We start from the raw sequence: 23349 nt of genomic DNA, 5'->3' as shown, positions 1-23349 counted from the left end.
TGGATATAGGATCTAAACAAGGAAATACATCTACCGTTGTTGTGCTAGCAACAACATAGCCTCTGTACAGTCTCTCTTATAGCGTCTCCAACCAGGCGTATCCCACACTTTAAAAAGATTTGGAGAGGAACCTGCATCTTACTTTGCTGCACAATATGTAATCTCTATAAACGGATGCCTCATTCATATGCAGAATCTGTAGGTAAGGGGATAAGATTTTGGTATCGGAAGCGTTCTGGTTTTTTGTTGTAGTCCTAGTAGTACGGACCTATCCCGTTCAAACAGGTTTTGGGTTGAATACAGGGAAGACAGTCCACATGGAGAGCAGAACAGGTGGAACACATTGGCCAAAAATGCAATCTGGGAACCCACCAGCTAAGACGAAGATTTGGCTTTTTGATTGGTTTAAAATTAGCTTGTGAACTCGCTACTTGTGAAACAATCATATTGTACGCAATATCTCTCAACTACAGTCTTGCATAACACTTTGTTAATCGGACCGCAAGAAGGATCAGCGAACTGAATAGGATGTGTTATCCTGGATATCCGCTGGCTACACCGGAACCCAAAATATAGCCCCTCGCCTCCAGAGGCCTACCCGTCATCAGACTGATAGCCGATGGGTTTGGAGATTGCACACCATGTAACTGCATGTCACAAACTAAGGAACACATTATTAAAACATCACTAAATGTGATTAATTATTATCTTGACATAGTAATATTGTTGCTAATATTACTGATATTATGTATCGTATGAACACCTTATCAATTGTTAGTTTGATACTCTGACAAAATAAGAGAGCGATCAATAGAGAGAGAGAAATAAAGAGATTCAAGAGGAAGAGAGAGCGTATGAGTGTGGAGGAGTCTGGCGTCAACGTCTCTATGTGTGTTTCAGTGTAAATGACCCTTGTACCGTTTTATTGACACTCATAAAACTGGATATATAACTTGAAATTTTAGTCAGTGATAAACTCTGATCAGTCACACACACAAGCACACACTCACACGCACACACAAACACACACGCCCTAGCAGAAATCACGTACCTTACGCATGTTGGGTGGTTACGGTATCTTATGCTCTTGATTACCTTTCAATATCTGTCAAACGTGCATACGCAAGTTCTGGTTTACATAGCTTTCATAAACATTAAATCATCAGAACACACACACACACACACACACACACACACACACACACACACACACACACACACACACACACACACACACACACACACACCTGGGGGGGGCAGGACCTGACTGAGTTTCTCCTCCTTAAGCTAGTGATAATAGGCGAACAAGGGACGGATTGACTGACTGATTGAAGGAGACTTTGACACACTTGGTCTCCAGTCCGCTCGACAATGAAAACCTCTTCCTTGCGGTTGAAAGTTTGCCAGTTTTACAGACTGAGTGAGAAAAAGAGCAGCTAAGGGTGGATTGCTGAAGACCTGAGAATAAAGATCTATTCAACAGAAGAACAAAATATAACAAGGTAAAATTCCTCAGTTTTCTTATACCAATGCTGACCATGATTTAAATAAATGATATTCTTTGTCTTCTAATCTATTCATTCTGTTATTTGCTGTGTAAATGTTTCACTTTAACATACATATTATACTGTAGGTGAAAACAAACAAACTCCCTGTTTGAATATTTTTCCTCCTTGAAACAGACTCTTCATTGGCCAACATAAGGAGTAGAGGAGACAAACAAGATGGAGGAAATAAAATACAGAGGAAAGAAGAGAGAGGGAAGACACAGGTAAAAACTAACCTTTGAGTGTGTTGCTTTTTTAAGGTCAACAGGTTTCATTTCTGTTTTATCGAAGGTGGTGACTGATGTTACAGTTGAGAGACAGGCGATCAAATGCAACATGAATTTAAGTGAATATGTTGACAGCAGCCCACTGAGCCCAGCTATCGAAGTTTAATATTATTAGATTGTCGGATCAGATAACACTTTCCTTCCGGCAGCAAAAATCCATCTTCAACTCTGGGGGTCATGATAATGTTTGTATTCCTTCTTGTATTGGGATAAATAATAGAAGTAACCTGGGCCTACAGAGAAAGAAGTAAACCACAATTATAAATAAATTAATTAATCGTATTATCAGAGGGTGTATGAATAGGTTCTGTCTGTCGATTTTAACTGACCCATTATTTGTTGAAGCTTTAATTAATAGATCACAAGTTTAAAATGGCACATCAAAGAAGCTGTATCCTGTCATCAAAGAAATTTAGGATGAAGCTCACTGAATGTCTGAAAACCTACGTCAAACTAAAACATTAGAAATGTTACTGCACAAATTCATAAAAATTCTTCAGATGCTGTTGATATCTGATCAGGGTGCCTCATCAGTTCATAATGGATACAAATAATAATAGTTTTAGTCAGAAATGGCCAGTGGTCTGTCCAGATGGTCCAACATGGAAATGCTTTTTAGTGCCATCATTTGTGAACAATAGTTGTAAAGAAGAGGTAAAGGTTCCGAGCTTCAATATGGGCTTAAACCCAACAACTTACTGGAAGTGAAAGAGAAAACATTCGAAGTGAATTAATTTCCTTATTTGAGATAGGACAGTGAAGGTAATCCTTTTACCTACAAAACTACAGAAGAAATGTTTAAGATCTGAAGTAGTGTGATGGCATGATAAACTTTTCTGATGGCTGAATTAATCACACTGATTTAGAGACCTAGTAGGCCACTCCACGTCCTTTCTGTAGGCACACAATCAAAATCTATTGACATCTTAATAATTTTCAGGGGGTTAATTGTTAGCGAGATATTGGTAGTGGATATTATCACTAAATTGCAAAGCCTGGTGATAGATCTTAAAGTATTGCATTACCAGGTTTCTATTTGGTATAAATTACAGTTTGAGGAAACAGTTAATTTCCCCTGTGCACTGCTGTGCTTCTCTTTATTGCTGTGGCTGATATGATCCCCGCAGACACTCACTGCTGTTAGGGGAGTGCTGCTCCATTTAAAATGTTAAATACGTAGTACAGTTTTAATCACATTCTGCATCTTGGTATCTCTGAGGTCAAAACAATCAGGGTTGTTGCTGGGTTTAGATTTTTATTTTATTTTTTAATAGTCCTTAATAATGGCCTGCTATCCTCTAAATGATTAGTATAAAGTTTTATAGGAAAACAACTTATATTTTCAACAACAAACCATGATTTTTAAATGAACTTCAAAAAAGGAAATACTTTGGGTCAAAAAGTATCTTTAGTCCGAGACTTCTAGTAAATGACTACATTCAGTGTTATGCACCTGTGAGGAGAGGGTCACAAGAGGTTTATAATTCAAATCTAGACAAGTTGTACCAATATGCCATGTTCTGATGTGTGTACTGGCCTAGAATGAAACAACAAGATTTACTTGTAATTGTCTGACATCTGAAAGTTAAAAAAAAAAAAAGCATCTTTGCTCTTCTACAATCAGCAGCTTTTCATGGCAGTTTATGTAATAGCTACTTATTCATATACCTCATTAAAGAAGAGTGTGTCACCCTCATCTCTCAAAAACACCTTCTGCCAGTGTGGCTGAGGACATAATGCACAGCAGGTTCACCTGGACTCGCTGGTATTTTTGATAGTTGCTATGGCAAAGATCACAAAGTGTTATCAATTCAGGGAAGACACTCCACACCCTGATAATTATTGTGTACTTGACACTAATCAGGCAGCAGGGAGGGATGGCACAGAGGCTGATAGAAACTCAGATTGTACCAAATGATTCTGACCCCTCTGAGAAAATGTACAGTGTTATTTAGAGTAATACAAGGATCATAATTATCTAGTGAAGGTCCAGGTCTAACTGATGACATAACCAGCTTCCAGCACCACACCCTGAACGTGAATCGTCTGAATAATCATCTTTATGCAATAATAAACATCTTTATTTGGTCTCAATAGTTTCCTGGTGACAGGCCAATGAGTTATCTTGTTTACGACCTTTCCCATTTATCCAACCCTTCTTCATTGCCACATCCTTACAGTCGCTTTCCTTCTGACACTCTGACCTCTACACTACAGTAGCACATTCAGGAAACTACACGGCATTCTCTTTTTTCTGAGTAACAACATAGATAAGAACTAAATCTTGTAATAAAACATGTTTCAAAGTCCAGCATGTCAATAATTCCATCTTTGTTAAGTGAGTTGGGATGGATTCTGGCCTTAAAACATAAGAAAAGCTGTGATGAGAGCTTAAGTCACTAAATGTTTGTGTTTTCATGTGTGTCTCAGGGATACATGGGATCCATTCCAGCTCAACCCAATAGGAGCTGAGAAGGAATCTAAGAGAAGATGTTTCCAAATATGCCAGTACCTGGTGGCTGTTATTGTTGGGTTAGCTGTCTTGACCAGCGCCATTCTTGCGAAGGTAGGATAATCTGCCAGTCTGTCTGTCTGTCTATCTATTAAAAGGTTAATCATCTATTCATCATCTATTCATCAAGCTAAAAATATTTACAATCTTCTTTGATACAAGTCTAAAAAAAAATGATCTCACAAGCAGACTCTGAAAAATGTATATATGTTTGCCTTCTCACAATTAGGTTTGATTACTGTCGTTTCCTTTCTGGACTAAGCAAGAAAGCCTTTCAAATAAATTACATTTTTGATGTCTCCATCTGAAATTTGATGTTCAACATGAAGCATTTATTTTGCATACTGAAAATTAGTATGAAAGTGCTTTGAATTGTTTTGATTGGATTTGATCACTTGTCCATCAAATCTATGGATTTTCTTTGATAAGGTTTGAGTTTCTGTAGGTACTGCTCTTGTCTCTTTCTGTTCAGTCATGGCGTCTACTGTTGCATATGCATTATGCGATTATTCAAATGCCTGTTGTACATGTAACTCCTGCTGGAAGCAGTGTTTGGGGCTGTTTCTGTGTTAAATATTTGAGCAGATGGAAAAGGTTGTTGTTATAGTTTTCTTTTGGTTTGAATTTTTTTTTTATTGTGGTTGAACAAAATACTTTACTTTTATATATGCTGTTGGTGTGAATTATGTATTTCTTCAACAGTCCTCCTTCCTGTCCTGAATGAATGAAGGAATATGAAAAAGCTAAATTGATTATTGTTCAACCTGATGAACTTCCTTAATAGTGGGAGGGCAATAAATCAATGAGAAGGGAGCGGTTACTAGTTAGTCTTCTATATATTAACAGTATGGAAGTACTGCTACACACAGCACTTCACTGTAACTGCACTCAAAGCAAAGGACAGTGACAAAGGGAATTGCAGTTTTTAGGGTCTCTCTACAATCTCACTCTCAATTAAAAAGAAAAAAAAATGTACATTAATTGTGCAACTAGTATATGACACAACAAATTGTAACTTTACATTTGTTATTCTTTCCAAACTCCCCTTTAACATACACTTGGTCTGTCTCAACCAGGGCTCTCTCTTGGTGTTGTCAACCATGTCCAGTCCGACCTCCTTGCGAAGCCCAAAGGAAAAACAGTTCTACATGCTGATGTTGGTTTTCTGCCTGGTCTGGCCCAACTTCCTGGTGTTTCTAAAATCCCTCTGGAGGTGTGCCTTCAAAAGCTTTGTACAGCCCAACATGAAGACCATGTCATGTGTACGTTTTTCTAAAGCATTCTCTTATATTATATAATCCGATTTGAATGTAATTACAATGAATAAGATGATAATAATAATAATGTATATCATTAATCTTTGTCTACAATCGTGCATGGTTAGACTTAGCAATATTACAAGGATGTTGCAGCAATAGTTGTTTGCATTCATTATTTATAGCTGTTGAGACTATTAATCTTAATGAGAAAAGCAATTCAGGGAATACTTTTAAATGGGTCCACACTGTCAAATATTTAGCTTAACTTAATCTTAAACACAGCAATACACACATTTAAAAAATGTTAAGCCCATTTTTGTGCGTGTACAATTAGCAGATATTCACCAGTGTGCCACTGGGTCACATTGTCATGTTTCTTTACACACTCAGGAGTTAGGCTACGCCATCTTGTGCACATTGACATCCAAGCTTCAAACTCACTGCACACAGGAAAACAAACAAGTTCCTCACTGCCATTATCAGTAAATTCAATAAATCTAGGTATAACCTATAGGGAGTTTGATTTCATAATTGTTAAGCAGCATGATTTTCCAAAATTATGAATGTCAATCTGAATCTTGCAATGCAAAACTTTGACAGGTATGTAAGTATGTTAAACGTATGATGTGTGTTTTTGTGTCGTTTCCAGATTTGCGCCATTGAGTGTCTGGTGTCTCTTGGTACTTCAATCATGGTGCTAGTTGTTATGCCACAGTTTGATGTGATGACCAATCTCTTCATCAGTGGAGGAGTCTGTATTATGTCTGCCATTCTACAGATAGTATTCAGACTACAGAAAGAATCTTGGAAAATCCTGTTCCCAACCTGCTCCCTCATTCTTACATGTGCTGGTAACTGTCTTTATATTTACTGTCTAGACGCAACACTGTCTGTCTGCCTGTCTATGTCTCTTTTTTTAACCTTGATATTAGTATCACTAATATCGCTTCACAAATAACATAATATTTACCTTTGAAACTCTGCCAACTCATAGGTCATTTCTTTCCATCTACATTAGAAGTAGGAAGGGGGTGAAGCGAAACAGCGGACAATTTGTTATCCTCTGCCTCCTTCAGAAGATAATAGATGTCATACTGATTGTTTGCTCCGTTTCTCCCGCTTGTTTTGATCATATTTCAGTTACAGTGTGTCCTAAGGATTGGACTGAGCTAAGGTATCTCTAATTATCCGTCAAAGTCAGCTCTTTCCCTTTTTCCCCATGGTTGAGTTTTTCCATGAAATGTCTGGTTTAGAAATCTGCCACCATCATGGCTGTCACAGATGAAATATGTAAGATATATGGTTAACAGCCATGGTTAAAATCATGGTTGGAAAGAGATATATACGTTTCTAAACCTTATGTTTCTACCTTAAAACCTGTGGAGCTTAGAGAGGGTTAATTTACTTGCATTCAAACTCACTGATATGATGAAGGAACAGAGCTGATAACTAACAGCTTAATTACTTCACTAACTAACTAACTAACTAACTAACAGGTTACTGCCTCCTGGGGGTTGACCACTATGTCCGTGTAACATCATACGTGGATCGACAGAGCGCTGACTGCTTTATCTACATTGGAATTGGAATTTTCTCTTCACTCCTCATTTCCCTCTGCTGGTGGGAAAATCCGCTGCAAGCTACTAATCGCATGCAGGTATAGTGTTTTTCTATAATGTGTTTCTATTGGTCTTCACTGCACCAACCTTTAAACTAGAGAACTGCTTCATATATTTATTTTAATCAGCCAACAAACTGAAATGTACCACTTACATTCACTCCACTGCACATTACATATTAGTTATTTAAAAAGCTCTAATTCCCCACTGACACTTGGCCTTAAACATAAAATGTTATTGTTATTGTTGCAACTTTGTCATTTTATTTCATTGGACTGCCCACTTGGCCAGCTGTGGCATGTATTTTTCCATGTGTTCTGATAGAGCTTCAGCTGGATGTTGAGCTGTTTTGGGCCATTTGTAGTGTGTATTGATAAATAATGTTATTGACTTGAAATGATCAGGGAGACTTTTCTCATCTCTTTGTTTCTCCCTGCAGGATACACTGACAGAATTGGATGGTTTCCGGGACTTTGTGTTTGTCATCAGCAGCATTCTGAGGATAATAGTGATAGGTAATTATCTGCCATCAATGTCTGCATCAACAGACAACAACAGAAAAATATAACACAGGCTCTCGAATTGTATTATGAATAACAACAGCACTGTGTTTTGCCCGGATTTTCTCATCATCTCATTTCCAACATTCACACTGGAAAACAAACACATTTCTGTTAGAGGGGCAGCTGGTTTGCAGAGGAAGTTCTCCAGCTGTGATGAAGTCTTCAGTTGTTTTTTTCAATTCTGTAGGGCTATGCTGTCTATTCTTCTCAACAAAACACTTGTATCCCTTTCCAAACAACAGCTAATTTCCTTATATTTACTTGAATCTGACTGTGTATGTTATTATTTCAAATCAGTACACTCTATTTCATGTTAACCTATGAAAATAAACTGTGCTCTTTTTATATTGTACTTATGAAGGCTATATTAAACATTCTTCAGATATTTTATGTCTTTTACATAGTACTTTTTATAGTTTAACTTTATTAGATTGCCTCTTTTAAATCAGTGGCATGTATTCTGTTGCAGGAGCGGTATACCTAATCTACCATGTGCTGATTGAGAAATCCATCACCTGGTCAGACTTTAACCTGCAGAATGATGGAGGGGAATTACTGCAAATAGGACTTGGACTGTTTTTCTTGCAGGTAAGGGGAAGGAAGACAGCAAAACAAACAGACAAACAGATGGGCTGTAGGTATACATGGACTATGCATATGAGTCATGGGACTTTTCCTCTGCTCCCTTTGGGATCTTTCCACTTAAAGACTTGCAGCTCGTCTTTAGGTGCTAAATGGTCAACTTAAATTTGTACTGTACATGTACATGAAGGTTTTGCAATATTCGCGTCTGTGCATTGACTTTACATGTAAACTAGACGTGCGAAATATTCGTAAATGCAGCATTAAGTGCAAGTTTCATGTGTGGGCCATATTCCATTATGTTTTTAGAATTTGTAGCGGGCCAATTAAAAAAAAAGGAAAATGTAAGAAAGGTGTGACCTTAAAAATAAAAAGTGTTTGAGCTAATGCAATATTAAGAGGTTAGAAATTTGTAAAATATAAATGTATACAACGCTGACGGACCACTGCAGCTGACAAAATTGCGTATCAAGTTTGACGTTTGATAAAAGCAGCTGCAAAATCTCTGACACTGTTTTAGGGATGGGACACCCTCAGGGAGACGAGTAATACTGTTGTTTTTACCTTGATTTGAATATGTATCCTTTAGATTAATTTCCTGTTCTAATGTAGTCAAAGGAGTTTACAACTTTTAAGATCTACAAAAAAATCTCCCCTTTCTTAATAATTCCAGTTGGTTTAACTCAATCATAAATCAGAATCAGATCTTACTGGCTCTAAGTGTAGTCTGAAGTAACCGGCTAAATCAGAAAAAAATATTTATATTCCCCTTGCCTCCTGTCTCAGGCCTTCTGCTCAGCAGCCTGCCACTGGTTTGGAGTGGTGGCCTGTAAGATTCATGCAGTCAAGATGAGTTTTGCGCTGCCAGTATGCTTCACAGGACCTGCAGTGCTACTGTTGGGACTGATACTTTTCCTAACCCAGGTACAAAAATTGGACGGAGCAGAGCACGGGAGCATCACAGGTAAGTTTATCCTTTCAACATTTTTAGAATTGATTGTGCACCGCTTAAACGGAATTTTTGTTTGATCCAAGTTAGTTTACTTTAATTATTTTAGTCATGCATCAGAAAGTTGAAACAAATATCTACCTAGTCCAACGGTGAATTGTGAGAAATCTTACAAATTGATCATATATACTTTGGAAGGCAAATGCATACTTCAGGGGAAACCCCTGTGTGATTAGAGTAAGAAACATCATTTCATTCTCATGACCAATTTCCTAAAACATTTAGCTATGTTTCCATTGCAGAGTTTTGTGAAAGCTTGGCCTTCTTGAGCCATAAGAACACAACCCCTGTGATTTTACTGGAAATCACAAGGAGCATTTGTCGAACTTCACTCAACAGGTACGTTTGTGTGTTTGTATCAGGTTTAAACAATGCTAGTAGTAGTGCTCCCTACAGTTCATGCAGCCTCTGTGGTTTATAAATGTGCTTAATGTCAGTACAATTTCCTGAAATTACATATTATGCAAAGTAAAATATGTATAGAAATCTATATAGACGTTCAATCTATGTATATTTTTCCCAAAATGATTTTGGACTATTTGATTGACAGCTATTACTTGCAATGGCCTTTTTCAATGCTGGCACTGGAGGGAGTGTGTATGTGGTCGGGCTTCGTCACGTGTACCTACTATGTATGGAAGACCAAGGTATCAATATATAAAAAACACACACACACACACACACACACACACACACACACACACACACACACACACACACACACACACACACACACACACCCTTCATTTACGACATGCTCCTTAAAGGGTCAGTTCAACCAAATTATGAAAATAGATATCAGTCTTTCTGACAGATACTGCTGCCACCTGTTAACAAGGTCAATGGGATTTGCTTTGTGTTGCTTACAGCATTCTCAAGCATATATGTAATCTAAAACTACAGTGTACTATCAGAGATTCCAACATTACATGGCAACTTACTTCTTATACTAAGATTAGGCAGAAAGACATACACTAAATGCCAGAATGGTTCACCATGTCTTTAGGTCCAGCGTATAGAGAGAACCTCCCAGCTCTTTGTTCGTCGGCTCTATGAATCTGCTTTCATCGACCTGTCTCTGCTACTCAACACCAAGATGAAGGTGCCACGAGCCCGAAACCAAGAGAGGTGAGAGGGCTCCGAAAACAGTGTTTCTCTGATTATTTTATTTTTGTGTTTTGTCATATTAGGGGGTGATACTTGTGTGGGGAAGCAGTAGAAGCAAAGATATACCGTGTGTGGGAGGTGCAGATGCAAGGCATAATTCATTTAAAACATGTCGTCATGAGTAGATTAGCTTTTAAAGACAAATGCATACTTGTGGAGATTTTGATACATCTGTGTGATGATGCACACAGACATGGTTGTGATGAAAAAAATTGTGATGATGATTTAAAATAAACAAAAAACATGGAAAACAATTTTTTTGCAATACAAAATGTTGTATCTGAACATGTGGTTACAGACCACCATGGGTCTGTAACAGTCCCCATCCACCTTCAAAGGTGGTTATCTAGACTGTTGAGGGATGTGCATGGTCACAACATGAAATGTTTAAAAATTCTGTTGAAAACCTCTCACTTCCCTTCTCCCCTCTTCTCTCCTTCACAGCCACGATGACATACAGAACTGTGTGATCTATCTTTGCGCCACCATGTGGCATGAGACCTATGATGAAATGCTTAAAATTCTCACCTCCAAGTTCAGGTTAGAAACACTGTCACTGCAGACACCTAGGTGTCCAAGTATCAAACACACACCATGGGTTTGATTCCTTTCATACATCCATTTAAAGAGCAATTGAAAAGCACCTGAAAATCAATTAAATTCTATTTATTTTGTATCGCCCAAAATCACAAATTTGCCTCAGAGGGCTTTACAATCTGTACACAAACATATGTACACAGATTGTAAAGCCCTATTAGGAAAAATTATACAGTTATCGGTACACTATGACATCAGTGTTGTGTGTAAATACAGGTGCAGAGCTCAATTCTGATCAGAGGTGTAAGAAATGTCAACATTTCAAAGAGAGGCAGTGAAACATCAGCCTGGTGTTGTGTTGCTCTTTTCAATGTTAATTATGAATTAAATGTATCCACTTCATTTGTGTACGGCTTAAAATATTCAAAAGGGCTTATAAAAAATTGCGCTGATTAGCATTTTAAATTGTATTCTCCTACTTATTTCCTGTTATGCTTTGATATTTTGTACAAAACAAGTAAATAATTGAGTAAATAGGCTTTTGCAGTATTGATACAGTTATTTGTTGTTGTTTCAGGCTGGACCGCTATCGAGGTGATCCAAAGGAGAACCATAAGGACTGTTTTGACTTTGAGTGTCACATTTATGTAGACGATGCCTACATGACTGAAAAGGAAACAGGAAAGAGGCTGGTTAACTCTTACGTTACTGACTTGATCCATGTTGTCATAGAGGTTTACAGGTGAGATTATCCATTGATCTACTATTTATCTTTAAATCTATCCAGTCATCAATCCACCCCTGCATCCCTCCATCCATCTATCTAACCAACCTTCTATCTATCCATCCATTCAGGGTGTTTACCAACAAAGAACCAGATGATGTGGCAATTATTGAGACCCCCTACGGTGGCAGGCTGATGTTTGTTATGCCAGAAGGCAACATGCTCTATATTCATCTAAAAGACAAAACTCTCATCAGGAACAAGAAAAGATGGTCCCAGGTATGGTGTAGTAATGGTGTTTTTTTCTAAATGGTGTCATGGTAAAAAACGCTATTTGCTGGCATACAGTAAAAGACTTCCACCAGGTAGGCCCCATTCAAAACAGCACGGGAATGGCTTAAGCAATTACTAAAAGAAATGACTGAGATCTTTAATGTAATGCTAAGGATTGCCCAGTAAACGAAGATAATTTCCTTTTCTGGGTTGTCCAAACAGTATCGACCCATTACTCACTCCTCACTCACACTGTATGGATGTCATACCCTGAATCCACATCTGCAAAATCAGTGACTCATTGAACAGTTGTCCCTATCAATGGGAGATAGTGTTCTTCAACTTTGATTCTTTAGTATTCAGATTACTTTCTCAATAAATCGCTTAGTCTGTGAAGTGTCAAGAAATAGTTAAAAGGCATCACATTTTCCAAGAGTCCGAAGTATAGTCTTCTTTGCTGTCAAATTGCTTGTTTTGTCCGAACCCCAAAGATTTTCAATTTTGACTCATAAATGGCAGAGAAAAGCAGCAAATCCTCACATTTTAGATGCTGAAACCATTTACTTGAAAAATTACTTAAATAATTAATAAATTATCAGAATAGTAATCATTCTCTGTGAATCTACAAATCAATTACTCAGCTATTTTCATCTGTAATAAGTTTTACAAAATTAAGAACTCTATTGTGCTAAATACACCTATGAATATTAGGCTTTGTCTACGATAAACGTATTAATACTGGAAGACTTATTTCTTCAGGCCCATCCATTGGACTATAGGAATAGGTTTTGTTATAAATTGAGTTAATGCTTTATAACATTGAATATATAATTAGCTATAACGTCTTTTCTATTTGTATTATGGCTTCTTTTAATACAATTAAATACAAAAATTTAAATTGCATCACTTTAAGAGCCAGTCTTGGATTTTCACACTACACATTTCTGTCTATGACTTTCAGATTATGTATATGTACTATCTACTCGGCTGGAAGGGCTACATCGTCAAGAACCCTCAGAAGATCCCGGTAAGACTTCTCTATCTTGTGTAAAAAGTCGTACTATTTTGACAGTAAGCATATCAAATATTTCAATGTGTGAAATATTTTTATCCGGTTTTCCAGCGCCAGAATAACCCATGCAGAGAGAGCATGGTCTCTATGTATGGAGAGATTTTTCTGTTGCCTCAGCACGACAATGACCACAAGAGAAAATTCATCTCAGATGACAACACTTACATTCTGGCTCTGGATGGAGACACAGACTTCCAACCTAAAGCTGTGATTCTGCTTGTAGACAGGTCAACTATTGTTTTTCAGTTATTACTGTATATTAACCATTTTAAAACATAGTAATTAAAAAGACTATTTTCATTGACAGGTTGAGGATGTACCACACCGTAGGTGCAGCATGTGGTAGAATCCATCCTACTGGCATGGGTAAGTAGACACTGTTTTGGCCCCTTTAGCAGAAGGTATATTAGTTTGATCAAACAAGGTTCAACTGGGCGTCAAGACCTTGACCTTGATTTTACCTTAGGCTGCTTGCCCTTTGCAGCTGGAACGTGGAGCAATTGCTGAGTAACCACGATGGCACGAGCTGGGGTTATGTAGGATTTTAATTGGATCCATTCAACACAGTAGGGCCTAGGAAAGTATCTGCTAGCCAGGATTTGTAACAATTGCGGGTGGAAAGCCACCCAAATCCATGCCCTTAAAAGGCAACTCACACAATAAATCATGGGAATAATTAGTTTAACACAATATATTTCATCTGTATCTTGCAAATATTATTAATGACTTCATGATTTGGTTGCTCAAGTGGGAACTTCTTTACATAGTGTAGTTATTAAGCTTATTTTTGTTATCCCAGCACAGGTGCTTTCTGGGTGTAATTTGCTGCACATACAGTCGAAAATTAAGTAAGATGGCTTTTATGAAGCTAATTTGTCTAAAGGTAGGAGTGGGGCTGTCAAGTATACACACACCATAAACTGGGATAGACTGAAAATGACTGAATAAAAAAGAAATGATTAAAGAAATGAGCATTTGTGAAGTATTGTCTCTCATTTATCTTGTCTCTGTGAATCTCTCCCCTTGCCTGCCTGCCATCCCAGGTCCCATGGTCTGGTACCAGAAGTTTGAATATGCAGTAGGCCATTGGCTACAGAAGACATCAGAGCATGTGTTTGGCTCCGTGCTGTGCAGTCCAGGGTGTTTCAGTCTCTTTAGAGGATCAGCCTTGATGGACGATAATGTACTAAAGAGATACACAACTACCGCAACAAGAGCTTCGGAATACGTGCAATATGACCAAGGTTGGTTAGGAAGTGCACCAAATATGTTTACTTTACATAGTTTTGTCTCTTTACCGTTCTTATTTGACTGTTCCCGTCCATGTCTCTTTTGTGTCTTTTGTGTGCATGCATGTTTCTAGGGGAGGATCGTTGGTTGTGTACTTTGTTACTGCAACAAGGGTGGCGTGTTGAATACAATGCCGCATCGGATGCATACACCAACTCACCAGAGGAGTTCAAAGAGTTTTATAACCAGAGGAGAAGATGGGGTCCATCTACATTGGCTAATACCCTGGACCTTCTGCACAGGTTAGGGTTAATTATTATTATTTTATATTATGATTATAACGTTTTTTTAAAGTAGAGTTCACATCCTTAGCATGGAGTTTTCTCACTTAACTGATTTAGAAAAACATCTAAATCTAAATGCTATGATTTGATTCTATTTAGTTTCCGTGTTTCAGAGTGATATCTTTACATCTTCGATTAGCGGTTTACTATGACATCTGCCTTGTATCAATATAACCTGTTCTGTGGTTGTTACTTTAATAACAGTGGTGCAGAGACTGTGAAGAGAAACTCATCCATCTCCAGGCTTTACATCTTCTACCAGATGTTCACCGTTGGTTCCTCCATCCTTGGTCCAGCCTCTGTGACTCTGATGATAGCAGGTAGGTTCAGGTCTAGTTTAGTACGTTACGAGCCCTTCCTTTTTTTGGTGTTGTCAAATGACTGCAGTGGAACAAACATTTTCTTCTCTTCTACCACTGTGTCCCTGCATCGCTCATCTCCATTTCTTTACCCATATCATACTTTTTTGTCAGTGAGTGCTGAATGCATCATCAGGTCAGAGTCTTTCTGCATTTATATAAACTTAGTTAGAACGTAGATCCAGTGTACTGTGTATCATTCTGATGAGTTGGTTTGTAAATACTGATCTTGGGAGCAGTAACATTGTAAGATTGCTCATTTTATTTTATTTTTATCATGTTATTTTTGGCTACAGTTTGGCTGTCATTTTCATTGGAATGAATGGGCCAGCATCTTGGAAGTTTGTTTCCAGTTTCTATAAACCACCCTAAATCAAAGCAGACTGTAAATAGTATAGAAAAAAAACTGCAATGGTTACTACTAGGATAAGTAATCTCTCTCTCTCTCTCTCTCTCTCTCTCTCTCCCTCTCCCTCCCTCTCCTCCCTCCCTCCCTCCCTCTCTCTCTCCTCTCTCTCTCTCCCTCTCTCCCTCTCTCCCTCCCCCAGGTGCTTTCCAGTTTGTCTTCAAAATAGCTGGAACAAACTCCATCATCATCTCATGCGTTCCTCCTGTGTTCTACGTCATCGTCTGTTTCGTAGCCAAGTCTAATAACCAGATAACCATTGCTGCCATTATGAGTGTTCTGTATGCGTTCCTCATGACTGCATCCCTCTTTTCCATCATTGGTGGGTAAAAACTCTTTGTGACCTCATATTACCGTGTGTGAATATTTTTCAAGTTGTGATTTAGTAAATTATTTAAAACCCCTAAATTCCCACACACACACACCTCATTCTGCTTTTAGGTGACATGGTGATTCAGGGAACCTTCCTGACCCCCACTGGCTTGTTTTTGGTTTCAATGGCAATTATGTATGCTGTGACAGCATTACTACACCCAGAGGAATGGGGTATGGTTATATTATTTAATTTTAATAATTATACTCACATTTTCAAGGTTATTATTCACTATGATGTTAACAGTGTCATGTTATGTTATGTTGTATCATTTTGACCATTTTATGTTGCAATGTTATGTTAACAGCTCTATATTCAGTTATGTTACGTAATTTTCTCTTCCAGGAATGATCATCTATGGTCTGATGTATTTCATCTGTATCCCCAGTGGATACCTCCTACTGACCATCTACTCACTGGTTAACATGCACATTGTGACCTGGGGCACAAGGGAATCCAACAAGTAATGTACCAATCTTCTAATAACGCAATTCTTAATTTACAATGATATTTAGCAAAGAGAAGCAGCCAGCATTGCCCCTAATTTATACATCTGATCATCCATTGATCTTAAGTCATTCTATTAGTTAATTACCTGATTTTTGATTTTAGCACTAATGGTGTTAGTTGTGACAGTAAAGATTACCGTTAGGGTGAATGTAAAACTAGGATTAGGAGGAGCAAAATCAGTAAAACAGTTGTTGACAAAGTAGTGTTTCCTACTCGTAGCACTGGCTAGAATAATAGTGAATGTACAATTATGAAGAATTTAACATGTGATGAAATTCCATCTAATCATCCACTAATTATAAATTAAAATCCACTATACAGATAAGTGGAGTTGTTAATGCCGATCTGTATTCTCAATAATCACTCATCGCAATCACTGTATCTGTCTGTATATAAATGAGAGTAAGTCTTTTCTCACTGTCCATCATTCTGTTTGTCTGTCAGGGGGGAAGGAGAAGTGAAGAAGAATCATAATATGCTGTGTGACAGAAACTGTAAGCTTTGCTGCTGGGACATGAAGCTACAGGTACTGTTACCAAACAGCCACTGGCAAGAGTTCCAGGGAGTGAATAGACGGACCGATTAATTAATGTTATCCTGTTGCTTTACAGATAACACAGGAAACAGAGAATGTGATGCTTCGACAGATTACAGGCCAGACTGCACAGGAAGCCCCTCTCTATCCAATCACCAACCAGGACTCATTAATTCCAAAAGCAGCAGCAAAGATGGAGCCTCAAGCCAAAGTTGATCTAAGCACAGAAGAAGCTGTGAAAGGAGCCAAGAATCATCCAACTAACAAACAGAACTGGAAGCGAGCAAAAGACAACGACACTGCTTCCAGTAGCAGGTATTTATGCGTCTTTCCTTCTTCTCTTCTGTTTATCAATAACATATTCTGTCACTAAATATTTCAGTCAATCAGCTATCAGCAACCTGTGCTACCATTAGGTTAATCAGAGGTTAATTCATTTGGCCAAACTAACATTCGTGAGATTATTAACACTTCCATGCATAGAAACTTACCTCTACATACTGCTGACTTGTAGAATTGTGAAATCCATACTAAACATTCACAAAAATGTGTGTCTGCCTGTTTGCAGTGATGACAGTATCAACAAAAAAAGTATATACGAAAAGGTTGACCTTGAGGAAGACGAAGACTTAATGATGACTGACCTAGAGGAAACCGAGGAAACGTTCAAAGGTGAGAAGCACTTTAAAAGTATACAATGTACTGTAAATCATACCATTCATTACGCAAAACAAAGTATGTATAGCATACTATAATGAAGTTATTGGTGTGTGTGTGTGTGTGTGTGTGTGTGTGTGTGTGTGTGTGTGTGTGTGTGTGTGTGTGTGTGTGTGTGTGTGTGTGTGTGTGTGTGTGTGTGTGTGTGTGTGTGTGTGTGTGTGTGTGTGTGTCATGTAGACTGGGTAATGCCGGTGAAAGAAGAATTTTTGAAGAAGCTGACTTATTTCAACATGAAGAGAAATCTAGAGGAACAAATACGGTAAATAATTTACATTAAGGAGAGAAATTTACATTTCTTTTGTCACAATATCCACAAAAACTGTTGCAATGTTTGCACAAAAAATTGAACATTGAATTTAACTCAAAACAAAATGATTAAACTTGTTTGTATCCATATACATGTGTCTGTATTTGTTATAACTTAAGTTGTGACACATTTAAAACTTGTATGCAAAGTCTAAATTAATAGTGAAATACTGTATAATATTCATTGTATGTTCATGTGTGTGTGCTGTATACTTGCAGGTAAGCGTACAAACATAAATTGTATAAACATAATGATTGTGTGTGTCTGTGTGTGTGTGTTTGCACATACTTTTGTATCAGCCAAAACTGTGCAATTGCAATTGTATGATTATAGTTTTGTTTTTGTGCTTTTCTTGTCCACAGATACACACTCCGTAACAAACATGAGGACGACGTGTGTGAGGAGTTGGTCTTAATGTTAACAGACACTCTTAATGGAGAGCTAAGTGGAGTGGGGCCTGAAGATGTTCTGTCAGAAAGCCAGCTGGAGGAGTTAGAATATGCCCTGGAAGAGCATGTAATAACAACAATAATAATAATAATAATAATAATAATAATAACAACAACAACAACAACAACACATAAGCAATTATTTGGTTTACACTTGAGTTGTTCTCAAAAGTTTTTTTTCAATATTTTAAATTTCTGTTAAAAAACATCCTAAATAAAATGTATAGTTGTATTATATCACATTTGAACGCTTCTATTTTAAAGTTTTTAATTTTATGAAAACAAAATGTACTGCAGCATCTGGGTTCAAAGCCAACAAGTGGCCCTTTGCTGCTCTCTCTCCTTTTCCTGTCTATCTCAGACTGTATAATAAAGCCAAAAATGTAAACTTAAAAAAAAAAAAGGAGAAGATGAATTATTTTATCACTGAAGCACTAACTGACTTTCTCTCTCTTATAGTCTCGGCGTATCCTTAGAACCAGTCAAATGGAGAAATTAGAGAAAAGGGTATCCGCAGCAATCAAGAAAACACTCACCGCCCCGCAAGTCAAAAAACTTGATGAGGTAAGATGCTGATCAGCCCTGGCTCTGTGAGAAACAAACACGGCTGGAGAGATCTAAATCTCTTTTTTTGTTAAAGATAAACAAATAGTTACTTAAGTGGGTAATCAAGAAATGTATAGCTATAACAACAGTTTACACCTGACAGGTATGAAAGGGTAAGGTGACAAAGTCAGGTAGATGTAAAAGTTCTGCATCAATGTCATCCATGGAGCCATTAAGTTGGACAAGTGACCCGCTAGTTCCCCTTTAATTTAATCCTAAAAAAAACATTTATGCATGTGTTTTTATGTGTCTTTAGGGTGAACAAGACTTCTGGAACAAGTTACTCGATCGGTACTTGAATCCTATTGTGGAGACTAAAGAACATCAAGAGGAAGTCACCAGAGAATTAAAGTCACTACGCAACAAGGTCAGCTATCTTCATTGTTCATGCAAATGTGTCACTTTTAGTGTTTGTGCCATGAATTCTGGGCTACAGTATATGTAATGATGACACTTTGAGTGCCTGAATTATCAGTATTGGTCTAATTAGAAATTGCTAACTTTGTAATGTCGGGCTCAGACTATACAGGTTAGAAAATCACAAGCAAATTTCATCATATGTTATTAGTATCTGGTATGAAGACTATCATGAAACTCTTCTTCCTCCCCAAAGGCTGTGTTCCTGTATTTCATCATCAACGTGCTGTGGGTGGTGGCTACCTTCTTCCTGCAGGCCATTGGAAATGATGTCATCAGCATCAAAATCCCTAAATACTTTCCTAACGGAACTGCATCTGGAGAAATCCTCAAGGTTGGGACAGACAGACAGACAGTTTTGATGCATGTATTGCAGAGATAGACATAGTTAAAGGAGGAATGTGGCATCTTTTTGGAATGTTTGTCAGTACTGCTTTAACGCCTGCTAAAAGTAATAACCATTAATGTCTTTTTGTACTGACAGGTGGAGCCTCTCAGTTTGATGTTCCTGTTGTCTTTTGCTGTTCTTCTCATAATCCAGTTTCTGGCCATGTTATATCACAGGTACACACACACGCACGCGCACGCACACGCACACGCACACACACACCACCACCACCACAACAACAACAACAACAACAACAAACAAACTTCTGTATGTGCCGCACATCCACTGAAGTCTCATTCATTTTAAATTTTTACATTATTGTGGCTGTAATATCAGTATTTGACAGCCTAACAGCTATCTCACAAACTGACCCTGAAAACTAAGCAGGAAAACGTCCTTACTTTTTGAATCCAAAGGTTTGATCAGTGGCAAAGAAATACCAAAGTTATTAACTGGTATTTAGATATATTCCCACACGATGAGAAGGAAAAGTCTGATTCATAGATACCTACCTTAATGGAAAATTTGAATTACTCCTGTTTTTCTTGGAAGTATTGTACATCCATTTCCTAATATTACATTCCCAATACTTTCTGCTCGTGTTTGATCTTTGTGCCTCTCTGTTTGCAGAGTCTACACTCTGATCCATGTGGTGTCCTATCGCAGCACAGAGAAAGACTACAAGCCGAGAGAAGATGTAAGTAACAACACTCAAACAAACACAAACTAGAATGTAACGGCCGCCTGACCTGTCTTAAAACAAGGACCATGTCTCGTTTACCAGTTTTGTGGGCAGGACTTTTTTGCTGTGCCATTATTATATCATTACAACCAATGTGTTTATGATTATATTATTTAGCCTACTAGAGCATAGTGGTGAAAGAAGTACCAAGATATTTCACTTATGTAAAAGTAGTTATTAAAGTGGGCTTCAGTGATTAAGTAGGCTAAATTAATTAGATTTACAGTTTCGTCAATAATTATGTCAAGCGAGTTCATTTTTAATGTGCTGCAGCCTGGCATTCCCTCCAGCTTATGCCATCAAGATACTCACTCAACAAATCAGAAAGTAATGTCGCCCCACAGGAATTTTTCCCCATTGCAAGTGTGACGTGAAATATTACATTAGCCTCTTCATTTTGTTTTTAAAGTGCACAAGACTGATGCATTTCATTTTATAATGTACATGAGCGAACCCCCTCGGGAGACCAAACACCGTCTGCAAGTTTTAAAAAGGGAGGATGGTGTTAAGACAACAAAATGATGTTTCAATTAAAATAAAACAATGCATGTATGATATACATGATTTACGCATGTTTTATCTATTAAAAACACTTGTATAGGCTAAATTACAAAGCTTCAATCTAGTTGCAAATAAAGGGCAAATCAGTCTTGATTAACAGGGCAATAATGATTGACTTTTACAGCATTTCAATTTCATACATTGGTAAAACATCTGGTACCCCCACCAACACATAAACAGCTGGCTCCATATAAATGCACTGATCCTTAGCGATGGGTTATTAAAGATAATAATCCAATAAGCAGCTACCAGACTCCTGCACAGGCTACAGTCACACACAACACAGACACATGGGGGACTTGACACCTACAATGACAAACATGAGACAAACTTCAGTAGCCTTGGCCAAACACAATCGCCTCTAACAAGTGCAATACCATCTGTCACCACACAAGCTCATTGGTGAAAAGCCACACATTGCAATCCAGGGGGCGCTGTTTCGCTTATTTTAAGCGAAACTAAATGGAAGAAAAGAAAACCTTGGGGATAGGGATTGATTGATTGAACTGAGAATATTTAATGAACATCTGACAATTGATAATCACATTGAAAATAAGAGATTTAAAAAAAATAATTAAGATTGACTCATAATTAATTAACTACTTAATATATACAATTACATAATTTTGTTTTGTGGTCTCCGACCTGGGGAATCAAGCCCTCCCCAAATGACAAAAACATAAAGAATTTAAAAAATAATAATAATCGGACACAAAAAACAAACAATATCTGTCAAATAAGCCTAGTTGAATTAAAATTACAATATCTAACGACTAAATCTACGTTGGTACATTTCACTGATGTAATGTCAACCACTTCCCTCCAGCAGTTCCTGGGCAGGTAGGCAAAAGACTACATAATGCAAAAAATAAATAAATTATACCTACAATAACTCCCTCAAGTACCAATGTACTTGTATCATGTGCCCACCTCTACACTGTGTAAGCACCCATAGTGATAAGTTAAAGTAGTTAAATGGATGGCCAAGTGTAGGTGAAGGCCAACCACAACAGTCTTCATTCAGACAATGACACCCATACTGACGACCTCAAACCTTTCTGAGATACACTTCTGATAATGCAGCCAATGATTCCACCCCAGGCTGTATTTCGCTCCCTCTCTCCCCTGCCTTCCCTATCTCTCTCCAAGCTGTCACTATCAGAAAAAGCAGAAATGCCCCCAAAAATCTTCTTTTTAAAAAAAATGTGATTGTAAAAAAGCTAGATGCAACAAACATGGCCAAGATTTTTTAACATTTCAACATAATTGAACATTGAAACTCTCAGTTAGGATAAGTCTCTTCATTTACTCATCAATCTTTCTTTTTTGTGTGTATTTTTATTTCCTGTCACCTAGGAGGAGGAGGAGGATGATGATGATGGCTTGACTCTGGAAAACAGCAGCGCCAAAGGACTTGGGTTTTACGATGACCTGTAGTCAATAACAACCAACTGCAACCAGTGAAACCCAGCAACCAGCTCACACTGGGATCCCCAATGGTACCCAACCAGCAGGTCCCTCACCAACTAAGGGCTGCCAATCACACACTTAATTTTTCCGCTATCACATTGAACTAAATACAGGGAATGATAATGATTAAACAGTTTATAGTCTGTAGACAGGCCATGTCTTAATCTTGATGTCACAGGAAATCATCTCATCTCCTTCTGCAGCAGCTGTTTTGCCTCCAAGCAAGTGAGAGTTAATTTGCACAAGGGACATAAATTATAAAAGATCCAATAAGCTTTGTTTAACAATTTAAAATTAGGAATTGTTAAGATGTGAGCTCATGTTTTTACATAATGGGATCGCAGATAGAAGTGTTGTTTTTTATGATCAAGTGTTTTGTTTGAATGTATCTGCTCTTAAAACTTGTATTTATTGTATTTTTAAGTGTGGTTGGATGCATCAGGTCCTCAAACAAATTGAATGTAATTATCCACATCAAGGGAATAGTGTTATGTGGTACAGACTGCACATCCAATTGAAGGCTACAACATTGAGGCAAAATCTGTTTTTTATTAATCACAATGAGCTATATGAAGATGGAAGCAAATCATTTTCATTTGTCTAAGTAAATATATTAATGAGCTCCTTGTCAATTCAGGTTAAAATAATTATATACTTGAATGTGTTGCTCCCAAGAATCAGTGACAGTTCTTCAAAGATTTATAAATGATGTCATTTTGACATGAAATATTGTAACAAATACTTTTAACATTTTATTGTGAAACCTCATGCAAGTTTACTT

At 37.6% G+C, this 23349-nt stretch overlaps 1 protein-coding gene across 1 annotated transcript; it reads left to right on the top strand.

Annotated features, from left to right (window-relative positions):
* Positions 1–1724: 1724 nt before the first annotated feature.
* On the top strand, positions 1725–22535 carry chs1 (chitin synthase 1). The gene is made up of 34 exons (XM_054617034.1): positions 1725–1771; positions 4265–4400; positions 5423–5608; positions 6255–6456; positions 7102–7262; positions 7664–7739; positions 8257–8375; positions 9156–9333; positions 9621–9717; positions 9929–10025; positions 10385–10506; positions 10990–11085; positions 11660–11824; positions 11938–12085; positions 13041–13106; positions 13203–13378; positions 13459–13517; positions 14195–14395; positions 14515–14683; positions 14930–15045; positions 15633–15812; positions 15932–16036; positions 16209–16326; positions 16818–16899; positions 16985–17223; positions 17477–17580; positions 17806–17887; positions 18298–18451; positions 18844–18948; positions 19247–19357; positions 19604–19741; positions 19892–19971; positions 20426–20492; positions 22461–22535. The coding sequence occupies exons 1-34, from the start codon at positions 1725–1727 to the stop codon at positions 22533–22535; spliced, it is 4257 nt and encodes a 1418-aa protein (XP_054473009.1).
* The last annotated feature ends 814 nt before the right edge of the window (positions 22536–23349 follow it).

Source organism: Anoplopoma fimbria, chromosome 2 (genome assembly GCF_027596085.1).
Source record: "Anoplopoma fimbria isolate UVic2021 breed Golden Eagle Sablefish chromosome 2, Afim_UVic_2022, whole genome shotgun sequence".
NCBI classification, from domain to species: Eukaryota; Metazoa; Chordata; class Actinopteri; order Perciformes; family Anoplopomatidae; genus Anoplopoma; species Anoplopoma fimbria.
This window is presented reverse-complemented; position numbering and strand designations above follow the sequence as displayed.